At 37.8% G+C, this 16522-nt stretch overlaps 1 protein-coding gene across 2 annotated transcripts in view; it reads right to left on the reverse strand.

Annotated features, from left to right (window-relative positions):
* NDST4 (N-deacetylase and N-sulfotransferase 4) overlaps positions 1 to 16522 on the reverse strand; it is a 167189-nt gene that overhangs the window by 16090 nt on the left and 134577 nt on the right. For both annotated transcript variants that reach the window (XM_081959865.1, XM_081959864.1), the window contains one exon: positions 1696 to 1878. In XM_081959865.1, the coding sequence (XP_081815991.1) occupies positions 1696 to 1878 (183 nt within the window). The remainder of the gene's footprint in view (positions 1 to 1695; positions 1879 to 16522) is intronic.

A 16522-nucleotide genomic window follows, 5' to 3' on the forward strand; every position in this document is an offset into this window, starting at 1 on the left:
TCGCGAAAACAGTCCCGTTAAAAAAAGGGGCAATTTAGGAAGCTTATGGAGTGCTCCTGGGGTCGGGGGGGGGGGATAAAATTGAGCAAAAAATGGGCCGTTTTTGCTCATTTCTGCCCTCCCAAGCCTATCCTAATAATCCATCATAGTGTATTTTGACTGACATGGAAATACTTGACAGAATGTATCAGCTGATATAATCATTGCACTACAAAATGTAGCAATTTCATGTAAGATGAAAGAGAGCGTTCATCCCAGCAGTGACATTGCTTGCAAGTCTTGTTTTGCTTTGCTTTTTAAAATATTAAATAATACAGAATAATTTAAAATAAGACTGAACAATGATAAAATATAGAAATTTGAAACTATTGTTATATATTACCTTTAAAAAATTTTGTAGTATATATTCATGTACCATTTATTCCAATTGGATCAAGGTGGGATACTTTTTTCTTTTTACTAGAGATATTACAAATGGACTTATTTCTATATTTCAAGATGCTTCACAAAATTCATAAAGAATAACATTTATCTTTGCTTGTTTATATTTGACATTTGAAACACTCATGTTTAGACACAAGAAAAGTATATTAAGTATAACAGGGGTAGGAGTTGAAAAACTGTTATATGCCAATGATGTATTACATAATTTACAATTATGCATTTTATAAACTACACTTTATTCATAAGGAATTCATAGTTTCCTTATTAATACATTATTTGATTATTTGGAGAAAGTCTCATATGTATTCTCTAGACTCTTAATATAGCTATGGGAATTTGAAATTGTAATTTTTGTTTGAATTCTTTTAAATAGCTGCATATTTTCTTTTTAAAAAGTAATATAGTTATCTTATGGTACGTACACGTGTGTGTGTGTGTTTGTGTTACAACCCCTGGTATGCCTATGGTAGTTTGGTAGGTAATTTATGCCTATATATATATGTTGTATTTGTGCTGATAAATAAATAAAGGGAGACTAGTATAGATCTATTTCAAGCTATTTAGCTCTCATCAGCTAGCCATACCCTTACTGGGATTTGAACTTGGGCATACCAGGGATTGTAACACAAATACATATATATATATATATATATATATATATATATATATATATATATGTATGTATGTATGTATGTATGTATGTATGTATGTATGTATGTATGTATGTATGTATGTATGTATGTATGTATGATGTATGTATGTGTATATATATATATATATATATATATATATTGATGAAAAGGTATCATACAATGTTTAAAGCCTAATTATTCTATAATATAATTGTCTACTTTATCTGATTGTTAATTCACCTCACAGCCAATTCATCAAAACAAGCTGCAGTAAAACAATAAAGCAGGAAAATGAAAGCTGTTTTCCTTTCTCATCTTGACTTCTTTTTTTCTCTCATTAATATCAACCAAGCTGAGAGTCGATACTTTAGAGCCTGACTCCAGGTAGGTGTTAATGAAGGTAATGTAACCACTAGCTCCTTCTCTGCCAAGCAATGTGCTCTTAGCAAAACATGCTGCTTTTGAAAAGGAAATGAAATGAATCTATCAAACTAGGCAAAACAGATTAAAATGTCTTTGTTGTTAATTTTCTCTTTTCTCTTTTTTGCCAAGCAGTCTTCCCTGCAACGATATTGCAAATAAATATTGGGATCATGTTGTCCAATCAAATTGATGTTACCTGCCAGAGTGGGTCCTTCTGTTCTGGAAAGAGCTCAAAGTATTTGTGAGCCAACTGAATTGGACGTAGTGTCTGCAGCTTCAGGTTGGTCCAGCTTTGAACAAAACTGGCCAGATTGACAAATGTGTATAACCCCAGTCGGTCATTCCCGTAGTTAGACAAGTGGGTCATGAAGATACTGATCTGAAAACAAAGACAGGAATGTTAGTGACTTGTAGTAGCAGGAGGATTTCACTGGGTGGCATTAGGTATATTTCAGATCTGGATATGTTGCCTGGTTTTAAAAGGCTGTACTACTTTAATTGCTGTTCAAGGATGTGCTGTGTATATTTTAATAGATGCATTCTGTTAAAATTAAATAACAAAAAATAGCAATTAATAGGCCATCTTTGTACTGTATGTTGGCACATGTGGCTTGGATCACCAAGAAATCTTCTTTTACTTCCTCCCTGAAAATCACTTGCATTTTCTAAATGTCTTAGTAAACTGCCCCCATAATTGAATGTTACAATCCATCCATATAGTAGCTAAAATGTAATTCTGATGCATTCACTTTCTATACTTTTGATGGTTATAATAATACCTGTGAGGTAATAGAAGCTCACAGAATTTGTTTACACTTCTGAAAAGTATTTTGCCTTCAGAAATATTTCCCTTTGCTCACATCTATTTTTAAAATTCAGTTTGGCCCTAAAGTAAAGGTCTGTTAATTTTTTTCAAAGTTCTTTTACTCTTTTAAAACTCATAGTAACTTTAAAAACTCATAGTAACAGATAAGGAGTCTTCCAGACTTCATTGTATGATACACAACTTTTGTTTGAAGAAAATGTGTTTTCTTTTATCGTTTCTACAACATTACTTTATTCCGTTTTGAATGATTATGGCTTTTCAGAAAGGGATAGATTGAAATCTGAAGAGTATAATGGAAAATAACTTTCATAAAGGCAAAGTCACTACTTTATTTAGAGATGGCCCTTATCTAATCTAAGGATTTATTGATTAATCAAAATTAGGATATTCATAGGAAATAAACATATTGCTCTTAAACAGAGCAGGATCTAATGATAAGACTCTGCTTTGTTTCATTCACTTCTATTTAAACAAAAATATGCCTTTTTAATGGAAATGTAAATTAATGTCACTATTGCAATTACAGGAAAATTGCAATTAAAAAAATTGTAACAGTTTGGAAAGTCTTATACAGAAGTAAAGTTATTGTGGGAACCATTTCTTCTTCTCAAATATAGGACGTGTAAGGAATTCTCTGATGCAACATTTTACCTCAGTGTACTAATCAAGTCTCAACATGGAAAATAAAGGAACACAGCTGTATTTCTCCATGTATTCAACATTTATGAGGAATAATAATTCTGTTTGCCTCAGACCAGTGGTGGGATTCCAAATTTTTACTACCAGTTCTGTGGGCATGGCTTGGTGGGCGTGCTGTGCCTTGGTGGGCATGGCAGGGGAAGGATACTGTAAAATCTCCATTCCCTCCCCACTCCAGGGGAAAGTTACTGACAAATCCACATTCCCTCCCAATCAGCTGAGACTCGGGATGCAGAGAATAGATGGGTGTGGGGCATTTATTGGTTCTCCAAACTACTCAAAATCTCTGCTACTGGTCTTCAGAACTGGTCAGAACCTGCTAAATACCACCTCTGTCTCAGACCCAATCTGTCCACCGCAGCCATCTTTCCCAGTTTACAAATGACTTAAAGATATTCTGTTGATGATTAGGAAAAAAAATTACTATTATTTATATGAATGGGCACCCCTTTCCTTTAAAAAACAAATAGCTGAAGTTTAGGAAATTTCTCAAAATGGGGAAGTATGGATTTCATGGACTTATCTTTGTTTATCGCATCGATTGTGCTTGAATTATCCTTGGTAGCATTGCACTCATGAGCACAACTAAGTACTGTATAAGAACATTTGCTCAATTGATACAGATCTTACTCAGCATGATTACCTATGGATGATTTAAGGAAACCTATAAATAACGTAACTACCATACTATTCCTTAGCAAGAACTGATTCTGAATATGAAGACATACAAGTGCATTTTAAAGGAAGCAGTATGGATAACTGCCTGTCCTTTTTATATATTTAAATTTATAACCTGCTTTTCCTTCAGAGATGCAATTGTATTAATCCTCCCCTCTTTCCTTTACAACTGAATAATATTTGGGCGATTCAAGCATTTAGCATTAATGATTCAAATGGAAACATTCACTCTCTGCTGTGGTTTCAACATTATAAACAGCCTTCCCCTATAGTGCACATCCAGGAGATATGAAAAAGGAATCTCATTATCTATACATATATTGCTCTCCAAAGCATGGTTTTTAAGTTCTGTAAGAACGCAACTCCAAGTGCTTAGGAGAAGGATGGCAAACCTTTTTCAGCACCAAGTGCCCAAACCGAAACATGCATGCATGTGTGTGCCAGTGGTGGGTTTCAATGTATTTTTACTTGCTTGTGTGTGCATGTGTGCCCGTGCAATACTTCTGCACATGCACAGATGCATTTGGGCGGGTGGGTGGAGTCTCCTGCTGCACCACTACCAATTCGCCCGATCTGGGCTGAACCGCTAGAAACTCAGGGCATTTTGGGGGCAATTTTCAGGCTGTTTTTGAGGCTATTTTCGGAAAATGGTCTGTTTTTTGCCTGTTTTTCAGGCCATTTTCTGGTGCTCGGGTGCCCCTGAAGACCAGCTGGCTGGCACACATGTGTGCACCGGAAACAAGAAGAGCAGCTGGCAGTGGCATACGTGCCCACAGAGCATGCCACCTCTTGCACATGTGTATCATAGGTTCACCATCATGGGCTTAGGAATTTTTGGGCAATGGGAAAGAGTTTTTCAGCAGAAATCTAGGTGTTAGGTTACTGTATGTAATTGTGGAGTGATTTGAACAAAAGAACAGACCACATCATTCATGTGTTTCTTTTCAAGTGGGTGGGGATACATACATTCAGACATTTTCCTAGACTTACCTGTTTTAGCAAGAAGACAGACACAGGGCTTTTATAACATTTTCATGTTCTGCGTTTTTGATTATATGTAGTTTGAGTGTGCAGCGCCTCACTTGACATAACATATGAAGGCACAACCAAGTACATCTCTTGAGCTCCTTAAGGCAAATATACCTGAACAGAATAACGTATGTGCATGGGAAAATACATTGCTGGTTTAAGGAGTCTATTTTAATGTCTTCTCATACTGAAGTCCATTTCTGCTTTTGAATTGAATTGCGTGGCCCTAATGTATAGCTTTGTTTTAAGTGTTTCTTGGATGGAAAGCTAAATTGAAGTCTGGCAAACCTGCCATAATTTAGGGTTACATTTACACCATCCCTTCTGATTTCAACAATAACCACAAGATAGAAGCCATGTGCTTTCCATTTTCACTCCCACACTTCCTGCCAATGTGCCACTTCTTTAACAGTGGGTTTAATAGTGTTTAAAAACATGTCCATCAGTTTGCTAAATTATTTATAAAGCTTTTAGTACATCCATATGGTGAAGATGGAAGGAACAGGAGGAATTTCCCTCATGACCTATCCTTAGTTCTATTAGTGCTGAATGTACTTTATTTCATAAAAGGTCATTCAGGCTGTTTTCATCTTGTTTCTTTCACCTTCTTATGAGGAATATTTAATGAGTTTGTAGTCTTTTTTTTAAAAAAAACCCGTTTGCTGAAACATTAAAACTTGGTGTAAATTTTCTTGAAATAATGGCAGTATCATGACTATTCATAAAATCACCTTAGCGTCATATTTGTTCTCGTTCCCTATAAATAAACTCAATAGAAGAAAATAATAATTCTAAAATGTACTTTAGAATTTTTCAAGGACATACAGTAGCTAGTAGACAATAATTTAAATATTTTATTTATTCATTAAACTCGCATATTTATGTTTTAAAAAACAAAACTCAAAGCAAACATATAATTTTTATCTTTCTGCCGATTGCTCACAGCAATGTTTAGTCAGTCATATTTCAATACAATTTCAGAATATGTTGCCATGACATTTTTTACAGAACTCTAAAAGACATAAAACAATTATAATTGCAATATTTACAATATTTACATGAGCCGCTGTGATGCAGAATGCTAATTCTGCCGACTGCCAGCAGTTTGATTGTCACCGGCTAGAGGTTGACTCAGCCTTCCATCCTTTCGGGTCAGTTAAATGAGGACCCAGATTGTTGGGGACAATATGTTGATTTTCTAAATCACTTAGGGCTGTAAAGCACTGTGACGCAGTATATAAGTCTATTATAAGTACTATTGCTATTGCTATTTCCTGTTAGTTTTCCCTTTCTTTTTTCATATGTGCTTCCTTGATTTAAGGATAATACTTCCTGCTGAGTGTTATCTGAACTGCCTCTGTGTCTCCATTATATATTCTAATTTATTTGGCTTCAAGACAAGACAATGCAGACAATTAGAGTTTAGTATTTGGATGGTGGCTCCTTCCTGTCAAGTTTTTAAGGAGGATTTCTGGCCATCAGAAAGGTAGTAGGAGAAATCAGTAATTAAATAGTGCTGATTCAACTAGAAACTCATTCAACTAGTGCTAGTTCAACTAGAAACTCATTTTTGTTTTAGAGTTACTGGAGCTCCTGTTACAATATAAAGGCAATGTTTGATATAGATACCTAATATTAATTTATCAAAAGAACTGTAAAGGTAAAGGTTCCCCTTGCACATACGTGCTAGTCATTCCTGACTCTAGGGGGCAGTGCTCATCTCCATTTCAAAGCTGAAGAGCCAGTGCTGTCCGAAGATGTCTCCGTGGTCATGTGGCCAGCATGACTAAATGCCAAAGGTGCACAGAACACTGTTTACCTTCCCACCAAAGGTGGTTCCTATTTTTCTACTTGCATTTTTTACATGCTTTCGAATTGCTAGCTTGGCAAAAGCTGGGACAAGTAATGGGATCTCACCCCATTATGGTGCACTAGGGATTCGAACAGCTGAACTGCCAACCTTTCTGATCAACAAGCTCAGCCACTGAGCCACTGCATCCCTTAAAAAAAGAATTGTAGGAAAACTTTTAAATATGTAGATTTTATGGGTCTTTATAGTTCACCTTGTTTTTGAGGAAGCAACATAAAATCAAAGGATCATACTTAATGGTAATGTGAACCATCAAATTCAATTTCCTATTCCAAATTTGAATAAATCTAATAGGAGGTAGTAATCACTTTTTTTATTAATTGTTCCACCTTTCTGTTTCTCTTAACATTAGGAAGTTTTTCCTTAACATTCACACAGAATCTGTTTCCTGTAAGTAAAATAAATTATGTATTCTTGTCTTCGATATCCCATCAGAAATTTTATTTATGTTTATTTATTCATCATATTTATATGTCTGCCCATCACATAATCAAATGATTCCTGGCGTCATACAGCAAATAAAATGTTAAAATTATAAAAGGCACAAAATTGAAAAGAGATTGGATGAAGACCAGCTGTTAATTATACTGGAGCCATCTCAATATTTTGCCAGTTCCCTATGGTCTCCACATCTAATGACATAATCTTAAGCAACTTTCAGAAAGTTAAAAAGAACTAGTCTCATTTCAAGGGAAAGAACATTCTATAAAATGGATCAGAAAAGATCCAGTGTCCAGTACCTTCCTAATGATGCTCTTTAGGGAATGGGATTGACAGTATGCCCGGTTTGCTGCATCTGGTGGGATGGGAAGGTGTAATCAGGTAGAGGCGGTGCTTAAAATAACTACCATATTTTTCAGAGTATAAGACGCACCGGAGTATAAGGCGTACCAAGGTTTTGAACAGGGAAATTTTTTTTAAAAGTAGGTAGGTAGATAGAGGGATAGAAAGGGAGAGAAAGGGAGAGAAATACAGTAGGTAGGTAGGGAGAGAGAGTAGTTAGGTAGGTAGGTAGATAAAGGGAGAGAGAGAAAGAGATAGATAGATAGAGACAAATACAGTAGATAGGTAGGGAGAGAAAGAGAGAGAGTAGGTAGGTAGGTAGGTAGGTAGGTAGGTAGGTAGGTAGAGGGATAGTGAGAGAGAGAGAGAGAGAAATACAGTAGGTAGGTAGGGAGAGAGTAGGTAGGTAGATAGATAGAGGGATAGAGAGAGAGAGAAATACAGTAGGAAGGTAGGGAGAGAGAGAGGATAGGTAGGTAGGTAGATAAAGGGAGAGAGAGAAAGAGATAGATAGATAGAAATATAGTAGATAGGTAGGGAGAGAGAGAGTAGGTAGGTAAGTAGAGGGAGAGAGAGAGAGAGAGAGAGAGAGAGAGAGAGAGAGAAATACAGTAGGTAGGTAGGGAGAGAGTAGCTAGGTAGATAGATAGAAGGATAGAGAGAGAGAGAGAAATACAGTAGGAAGGTAGGGGGAGAGAGAGTGTAGGTAGGTAGGTAGATAGATAGAGCAATAGTGAGAGAGAGAGAGAGAGAGAGAAATACAGTAGGGAGGTAGGGGGAGAGAGAGAGTAGGTAGGTAGGTAAGTAGATAGAGGAATAGTGTGTGTATGTGTGTGTGTGTGTGTGTGTGTGTGTGTGTGTGAGAGAAATACAGTAGGGAGGTAGGGGGAAAGAGAGTAGGGAGGTAGGTAGATGTTTCCAGATGTATTTATCCATGTGCTGGAGAAGAAAATAGCTGACAACCTGTAGCCCTAAGACTTGTTTCTGCTGGCACAGCACTTGATCAATGTAATTCTCATCAATCAGTTAAAAAGCTTTCCAAAAAAAGTTTTTGCACTCTGCAAACCTCCCAAAAATGGCCCGTTTTTCACAAAAATGGGCCAGGTTCTTTTCAAATAAAAGGCATGAATAGCCGGGGGGGGGGGCTTGCAGAGTTCTCCTGGGGAGGGGGGGGCGCGAAAATGAGCAAAAAATTGGCCCGTTTTTTGTGAAAACGGGCCCATTTTTGTCAAAAGAATTGCATGCATAGCCTTATGGAGGCTTATAGAGTGCTGCTGGGGGCTGGGATGAAAAAACGTTCATTGTTTGCTCATTTCTGCCTTCCCCAGCCCCCAGGAACTCTCTGAAAGCCTCCATAAGGGTATGCACGGGCATTTTTGTGAAGGGGCGGGGCTTTGGGAGGCAAAAAAATGCTGTATTCGCTTTATAAGATGCACCCAGATTTTCAGCTTCTTTTTTGAGGGAAAAAGGTGCATCTTATACTTTGAAAAATATGGTAGCCCCATGCCATGCAGGGCTTTCAAAGTTAAAACTGGCACCATGAATTGGTTCCAGAAGCAGATTTGTAAACTGCACAACTCACAGAGTAGATGTACAGTATAACACATGTTCTTCTAGCAATACACAAATGATTGCTCACTCTGCTACATTTTGTGCCAGCAGAAGCCACATGAGTAATAAGACTTCATTGATACTGAGACAAAAATGGAGAAGTTCTAAAATGTAGTTAATTCTGGTATTTAAGAAGAATATAAAACTGCTTGTTTTAAAAGATATTTCAGTTTTAATTCATGCATTACCTTTTCTTGTTTGATATTCTGCTGCCTCTCCTTCTGAGGAATGTAACATCTCCACTCATCTTTCTCTCATTCCGTCTCATTCCTTTCATTTTTACTATTTAGATTTGTTGTGGAATATCTGTACTATTAATTCTTTCTATAAACTAAAGTCAACCCAACATGCTTATTTCATAACCCCCACTCACATTTGTATCCAGACCATATGCATTCAATATCTCTATATTTTTTCATCTGATTTCTTCTTTTTTCCTCACATGGCATACAACATATTCTTATGCTTTTTTTAAAAAAACATAGCCAATTATGTCTTCTGTAAACAAGAAGTAGAGGCATCTTTTAATAGATGAACTTTTGGCAAATGTATTGGGTGAAATTTTTGCTAATCAGTTAACCAATATATGTAGGAAACACAGCACAATAGTAATGGGGGACTTTTAACTACCTTGACATCAACTAGGAGACAAAACTCTGCAGCAAATGTGTCATCAAACAGATTCCTTACCAACCTAGCTCATAATTTCATCACCCAAAAGGTAGATGAGGCAACTAGAGGAACAGCTATACTGGATTTTATTCTTACCAACAGAGAAGAAGTGATAGAAGGGATTGAAGTTGCAGGAACTTTAGAGAAGAGTGACCATGTCATATTAGAATTCAATATCAAACAGACAGAAGCAACAGAACATAATCAAACCAGTATCTTAGACCTTAAAAAAGTTGGTTTACCAAACTTAGACAGAGCTTGGGAAAGATGCCATGGATCAAAATTTTAAAGGGGAAATCAACTCAAGAAGCTTTGGAAACTCTGAAAAATATGATTATAAAAGCCTAGTCCAGTTTAATACCACTAAAAAGAAAAACAAACAAACAAGAAAACCAAGAAAAAAAAGCATGGTTGCACAAAGAAATCTCAGGTCAACTGAAAGAAAAAAAAGGATAATTACAAAAAATGGAAAGAGGGACACATAACTAAGGCACAGTGCCAACAAAAAGCCCAAATCCGCAAAGGTGAAATTAGGAAAGCTAAGGATTTCAATGAAATAAGAGTTGCAACAAATGTAAAAAACAATTTAAAAAGTTTCTTTCAAAACAAAAAACAAGAAAGAAGTCAAAGAAACAATAGGTCTACTAATAGGAGAAGATGGCAAAGAGGTAACAAGCAGTAGAGAGAGAGAAGTATTGCTTAATTCATACTTTGCATCTGTCCTCATGTAAATAGAAAATGCTACTCAATTTACCAAAACCATAAATGACAGGTTAGGAGCACAAATTAAAATATGCCAAAATAAGGCAGGAGAACACCTGTCTGTTCTAGGCAGATTCAAATAACCGACTCTTGATAGTTTATATCACAGAGTTCTGAAAGAACTGGCAGATGTGATTTCAGAATCATTGAAATTCGTCTTTCAAAGTTCTTGAAGCACCGGGAAACTACCTGAGAACTGGAAAAGAGCTGACATTGTTCCCATCTTCATAAAAAGGGGAAAAAAACAGATCCAGGAAATTACAGAGCAATCAGCCTGACATAAATACCCAGAAAGATCTGGAAATAGATAACCAAGCAACAAATTTGCAAACATCTGGAAGCAAACAATGTTATAACTAGAAGCCAACATCGGTTTGTCAAAAACAGATCATGCCAAACAAATCTTATTTCATTATTCAACAAAGTGACTAAATTAGTGATTCAGTGAAGTGATGCAGACATAGTATACTTAGTTTTCAGTAAATCATTTGATAAAGTACACCATAAACTACTTCTTGGCAAGCTAGAAAAATGTGGGATAGATAGCACCACCACCAGATTGATTTATAACTGGCTGACAAATCATACTCAATGGGTAATCTTCAACAGAAATATATCTACATGGAGGAAAGTAAGCAGGGAGTAACTCAAGGTTTCATTTTAGGCCCAGTACTCTTCGATGTCTTCATAAATGATCTAGATGAGGGAACAGAAGGCAAACTCATCAGATTTGCAGATGACATTAAGCTGGCAAGAATAGCCAACACCCCAGAAGACAAGCTCAAGATCCAAAAAGCTATTGACAGACTTGAACACTGGGCCTTATCTAATGTAGTGAAATAAATTTAAGGTTTTACAATTAGGCAAGAAAAACCAACTGTAGAGTACAGATGAGGTAAAACCTGGCTTAATGCTAGTAACTGTGAAAGGAATCTTGGAATCCTAGTGGACAATCGCTTAAATATGAGCCAACAATATGGGGCAGCAGCCAAAAAAGTCAACTTTGCGCTGCATTAATAGAGGGACAGAATCAAGATCACGTGAAGTTCTAGTACCACTATACAAAGCCTTAAGTAAGACCATACTTGGACTACTGCATCCAGTTCTGATCACCACAATATAAAAAAGATGTTGAGACTCTGGAAAGAGTGCAGAGAAGAGCAACAAGAATGATTAGGAGGCTGGAGGCTGAAACATGAAGAATGGTTACAGGAGTTGGGTATGTCTAATCTAATGAAAAGAAAAACTAGGGGAGACATGTTAGCAGTGTTCCAATATTTGAGGGACTTCCTCAAAGGCATGTGGGTCAAGCTATTTTCCAAAGCACCAAAAAGGAAGACAAAAAACAATGGATGGAAACTAGGAGAGAAGCAACTTAGGACAACCATTTGTCTGAAATGGCATAGGGCTATGATGGCGAACATATGGCATACATGCCAGAGGTGGCACACAGAGCCTTCTCCGCTGGCACGTGCGCTGTTGCCCCAGGTCAGATCTCGGTGGCGTTTCTTTTGTGAGCTTGTTTCCCTGCAAATGATGAAACAGAAGCGCACAAAAGAAAAAGATCTTACCTCTTGCCGTGCTGCAGGTGTTGGGATGCCCCACCTCCCGCTGACCAGCTCCCAGGTCGCTGCTGTGCATGTGCATGCATGCCAGCATGCATGTCTGTGCATGGGTGGATGTCCACATACATGTTCACACATGTTCATCCAAGCATGTATTTACCTTTCAGTTTGGGCATGCATGCATGCACAGCTTGGGCACTCGGTGTCTATAAGGTTTGCCATCAGTGGTACAGGGGTCTCTTGCTTGAGTAGGGGTTGGATTAGAAGACCTCCAAGGTCACTTCCAAGTCTATTATGCTATGTTTTATGTTCAGTGCTAGTTTTGCTTATTCCTAGGAGTGTTCATTCCTCACAAGGGACCACATATATCTAATCTCCTACCAACTTTTGCATGGCTTAGCATTTCTTTAGCCGTCTCCTTATCTTTAGGAAACGTTCTATTAAGATATTCAAATTTCAACCATTTGAAATTATTTATTTTATTTACTTGCCAAATACAAATATTTGGGACTATCATAGGTTGATTTTCAGATGCATATTAACAGTGATCTAAATGTTATTGCACACCACATCATTCCATACAAAATGTATACATATATTCATGAGTTCTTAGCTACCCCAGGTCTAATATTGTAAGCATTTCTTATATGTTTATCTATAAATATTACTAACAACCAAGTTTATTTTTGTCAAACACCAATTTCTTTCCACCCCCACTTGCTGGATGATTGGGCATCTGATTATTAGTGCAGCTCTATCACAACAAAGATAATTTCATGACAAATAAATGTCTCGCTGCAAAAAAGATAATTTTAGAGGTGTTTTATCTTTAAAAAACCCCATTAGTTTATCTTAAAAAAAAAACCATTTATGAACTTGCTCTTTATAATCTTTGGAACAAGGGAGATGCTTTGAGAAACACATTGTAGGAAACTCTGTAGACATGTTATGTCATGTATTCATTTCAGGAGATGCTTTAAATATATCAGACTAAATGAAGAGTACTGGTGAAAAAGCATTTGGAATTCCCTATACTTTTTTAGAGTACTAGCTAAACGTTACAGAGAACTGTTCCTGCATTATTTCATGAAAACTGTTAGTCTATAATTATATGCCCAGTTTCCCATTTTGAATTATTACTACTAATAATAAAGGGATTGTTTTTTTAAAAAAAAAAAGTTCACGTATGACTAAGTATCAGATGGGAAAACTTTCTGATTCCTTTTGGAGGAATCTGTGTTCTGATTCTTGCTGACATTTATTTAACTAATAGAGAAAAGCTTATTATACTTCGGCATTCTTTGTCAGAATGTTTTTCCAAGTTATTTATAGAAGAGAGAATTTATAAAATCATACATAATGACTTTTAAAATAAATTTATGCATTGCAATTACATTCTAATTCCTCCTCTTCCTCCTCCGTTTCCTCCTCTTCCTCCTCTCACTGTCTGTTGGTCTATGTGTCTGTCTGTCTTTCTCTTTTTTTCTATCTGCTCGTAGCTGAACATGATATGAATTTTTATTCCACGGTTTTAGAAAACATTGCTTTCAATAGAAATGTGCAACCATAGTGCCAATGGTTTAGGAAGACATGATGCTGAAATCATTCTACTTCGAAAAGGGAAATTGATTCTGTTGCAGTTTTCTATTTGGATGTAATTAGCAGAAAAGTTCTCAAGTTAAAAAAAGAAAGACAATGATTTCCGTTTCTAAAAGGAGATGAAAATATGTGTGTACTTGTTTTGTATGCATGCATGCATGCAAACAGAACTACAAAACGAGACAAAAATAAAACAGCAAGTGAAAAAGTCAGCAGCTGCAAACTGATATGTTATAATAGGTGAAGATGTTTATCAACACCATCTCCATATATCCTGTGGTATATGTTTATGAACAATGTCAGTTTTAATCTAAAAACTAAGGAGAGGTGTGGGTTTTTTTTCTTTCTTAATATACCCTTCAAATAGAATGTTAATTATGTTGATTAAGTTTCTTTTTTTGTGCTATTTGTACCATCTTTCATCATCCTGGAATCATGTCATTGTTATAGACTGAATGGGTACACCTCTGAGTTGATGAGCTAATCTTAAATCAATATTAAATATTCAAAATCATGTAAAACATTGAAACATTTTGTTGTGCATATAATACATCTACTGTAGATTTAAAACAATATTTTATTTTACCTTGGATGTATTAGATATCCTGGATATCCAAGTAATCAAACTGCAATGTTTTATGGTCTAAGTTTTTAATTTTTATAAATTCGTACAGGGGCTATTTAATCTAATTTTAGCTATGTATACTATTGTTTGTATGGTTTTTAAATTTATACCTGTACACCGCCCCAAGTCCCTTCGGGGAGAGGGGGCGGTCTAGAAATCTAATAAATTATATTAATTAATGTTGAAAATTGCTTTTTGCTATAGCAGAAATGTCAAACTTGATTTCATTGAGGTCCACATCAGGGTTGTGTTTGACCTTGGGGGGCTGGGGTGGGCATGGCCAGTTCAATGTCACTCGTGTCAGGGGCACCTGTGGTGGCCCGAGTGCTCTGCCAGGGAAATCGGGGTCCTGGGGTCCATTTTCAGCTGCGGCGGCCTCTGCCAGCGAAAACAGAGTTCGCGAGGACTGCCTGCACCCCTCCCGAGCTCCATATTTGCTGGCAAAGGCAATGCAGGCTGGTCTTTTACTGTTTCCAGGGTGGCCCCGAGGTCCAGATCTAAGCACCCTGTGTCCAGATCCGGCCTTGAGTTTGACACCACAGTGCTATAGCCACATGAAACTTGAAAGAATGAAAGATGAAAGATATATTCAGTCTGAAATTAATTAATTATTAGAAGGGAAAATAAGTGCAATTATACAGCAACAGTATATATAATCATACAGTATAGCAGTACATGCTGATTTTTATATCTAAAATGCCACCTGATGGGACCTTGGAAGTTGACCTTCCTTGTGCTCTGGAGCACCATTCCAACTGGATTCCCATTTAAATGAGCCCTTAAGATCTGTGTCAATCTCCAGGGTTTGGATGAGAGTGTGAGACATATTCTTCCACAACGTTTTTGTGTTTTTAATAGTTGTTGTTTTCTTCTCAGACTTTCTTTGGTAAAAGTCCAGAAAATTCATAATGTTATTGATGATATAATTTGCTAATCTATAATCTAGAGTTATTGGGATGACCTATACATCCAAGGGAGGAGAAGGACCAGGGGAGACATGATAGCAGTGTTCCAATATTTGAGGGGCTCTCATGGAGAGGAGTAGGGTTAACCTATTTTCCAAAGCACCCAAAGGCCAGACAATGAATAATGGATGGAAATAGATCAAGGAGAGATTCAATTTTCTGACCGTGAGAATGACCATTGTCTTACCTGAAGGGTCCTTTTCAGGGCGCTGCAACGGAGAGTCCAAAGAAGGGTTAAACACAGCCAATCTGCCCAGAACTGAATTGAAAACTTTAAGCCATGCCTCTGGTGCCGACTCTCCTCAGATTTATTCAATGAAGACGTGGAACAGTTGACCGCTGAAATTTCAACTGGAAGTCTAATATGGAACAAGTCAAAAATAGTCCAACAACAATAACAGAAACAACAAACAACACTGTGACTTCACAAACACCAGCGGAGAATAGACCCCAGGGCGGGGTGGACTCTCCGTTGCAGCGCCCTGAAAAGGACCCTTCAGGTAAGACAATGGTCATTTTCCAGGGCGCTGCTCTGGAGAGTCCAAAGAAGGGACATGCCCAAGCTAACTGTCACTAGGGCGGGAAGGCTCAGCCATCAGGGTCGCTCCGCTGGTATGGATGCCCTGAAGAACACGCCTCCCAAAGGCCCCTTCCGCCGATGCAAAACTGTCCAGTTTGTAATTTCGGACAAATGGAGACAGAGAAGTCCAGGTGGCCACCTTGCAGATCTCTTCAATCGGTGCCTGTGTAGACCAGGCAACTGTGGTGGTGGCGCTTCTAGTCGAATGTGCTGTGATATTGCGAGGCACAGGAACGGACTGTAAAACGTGGGCAAGCGCAATGCAGGCTCGCAGCCATGCGCCGATGGTAGATGAAGAGACCTTCTTGCCTTGAGAAGCTGGTTGAAAGGAGACGAATAGAGATTCGGATTTCCGAAAACTGGCCGTGCGCTTGATGTATCTGCGAATAGTCCTGCGCACATCCAGCATGTGCCAGCGCTTTTCCCTCGGGTGCCGAGGATGCGGGCAAAAATCCGGAAGGACCACCTCCTGCGCCCGATGAAACCAGGAATTGACCTTCGGAATGAAGGAAGGGTCCAGCCTCAGGATTACTCTGTCGTTACGAATGAGACACAAGTCCTCTCTGACTGACAAGGCAGCCAGTTCCGATATGCGACGAGCAGACGTGATAGCGACCAGAAAAACCGTCTTGAATGTGAGGTGTCTGAGACTGGCCGTCTTAATGGGCTCAAACGGGGGCCCGATGAGGGACCGCAACACTACATTGAGATCCCAAGATGGGTATCTGTGGACCACTGGGGGTCTCAGGTTGGTCCCTC

The sequence above is a fragment of the Natrix helvetica genome (assembly GCF_964273705.1).
Source record: "Natrix helvetica genome assembly, chromosome: 7".
NCBI lineage: Eukaryota > Metazoa > Chordata > Lepidosauria > Squamata > Natricidae > Natrix > Natrix helvetica.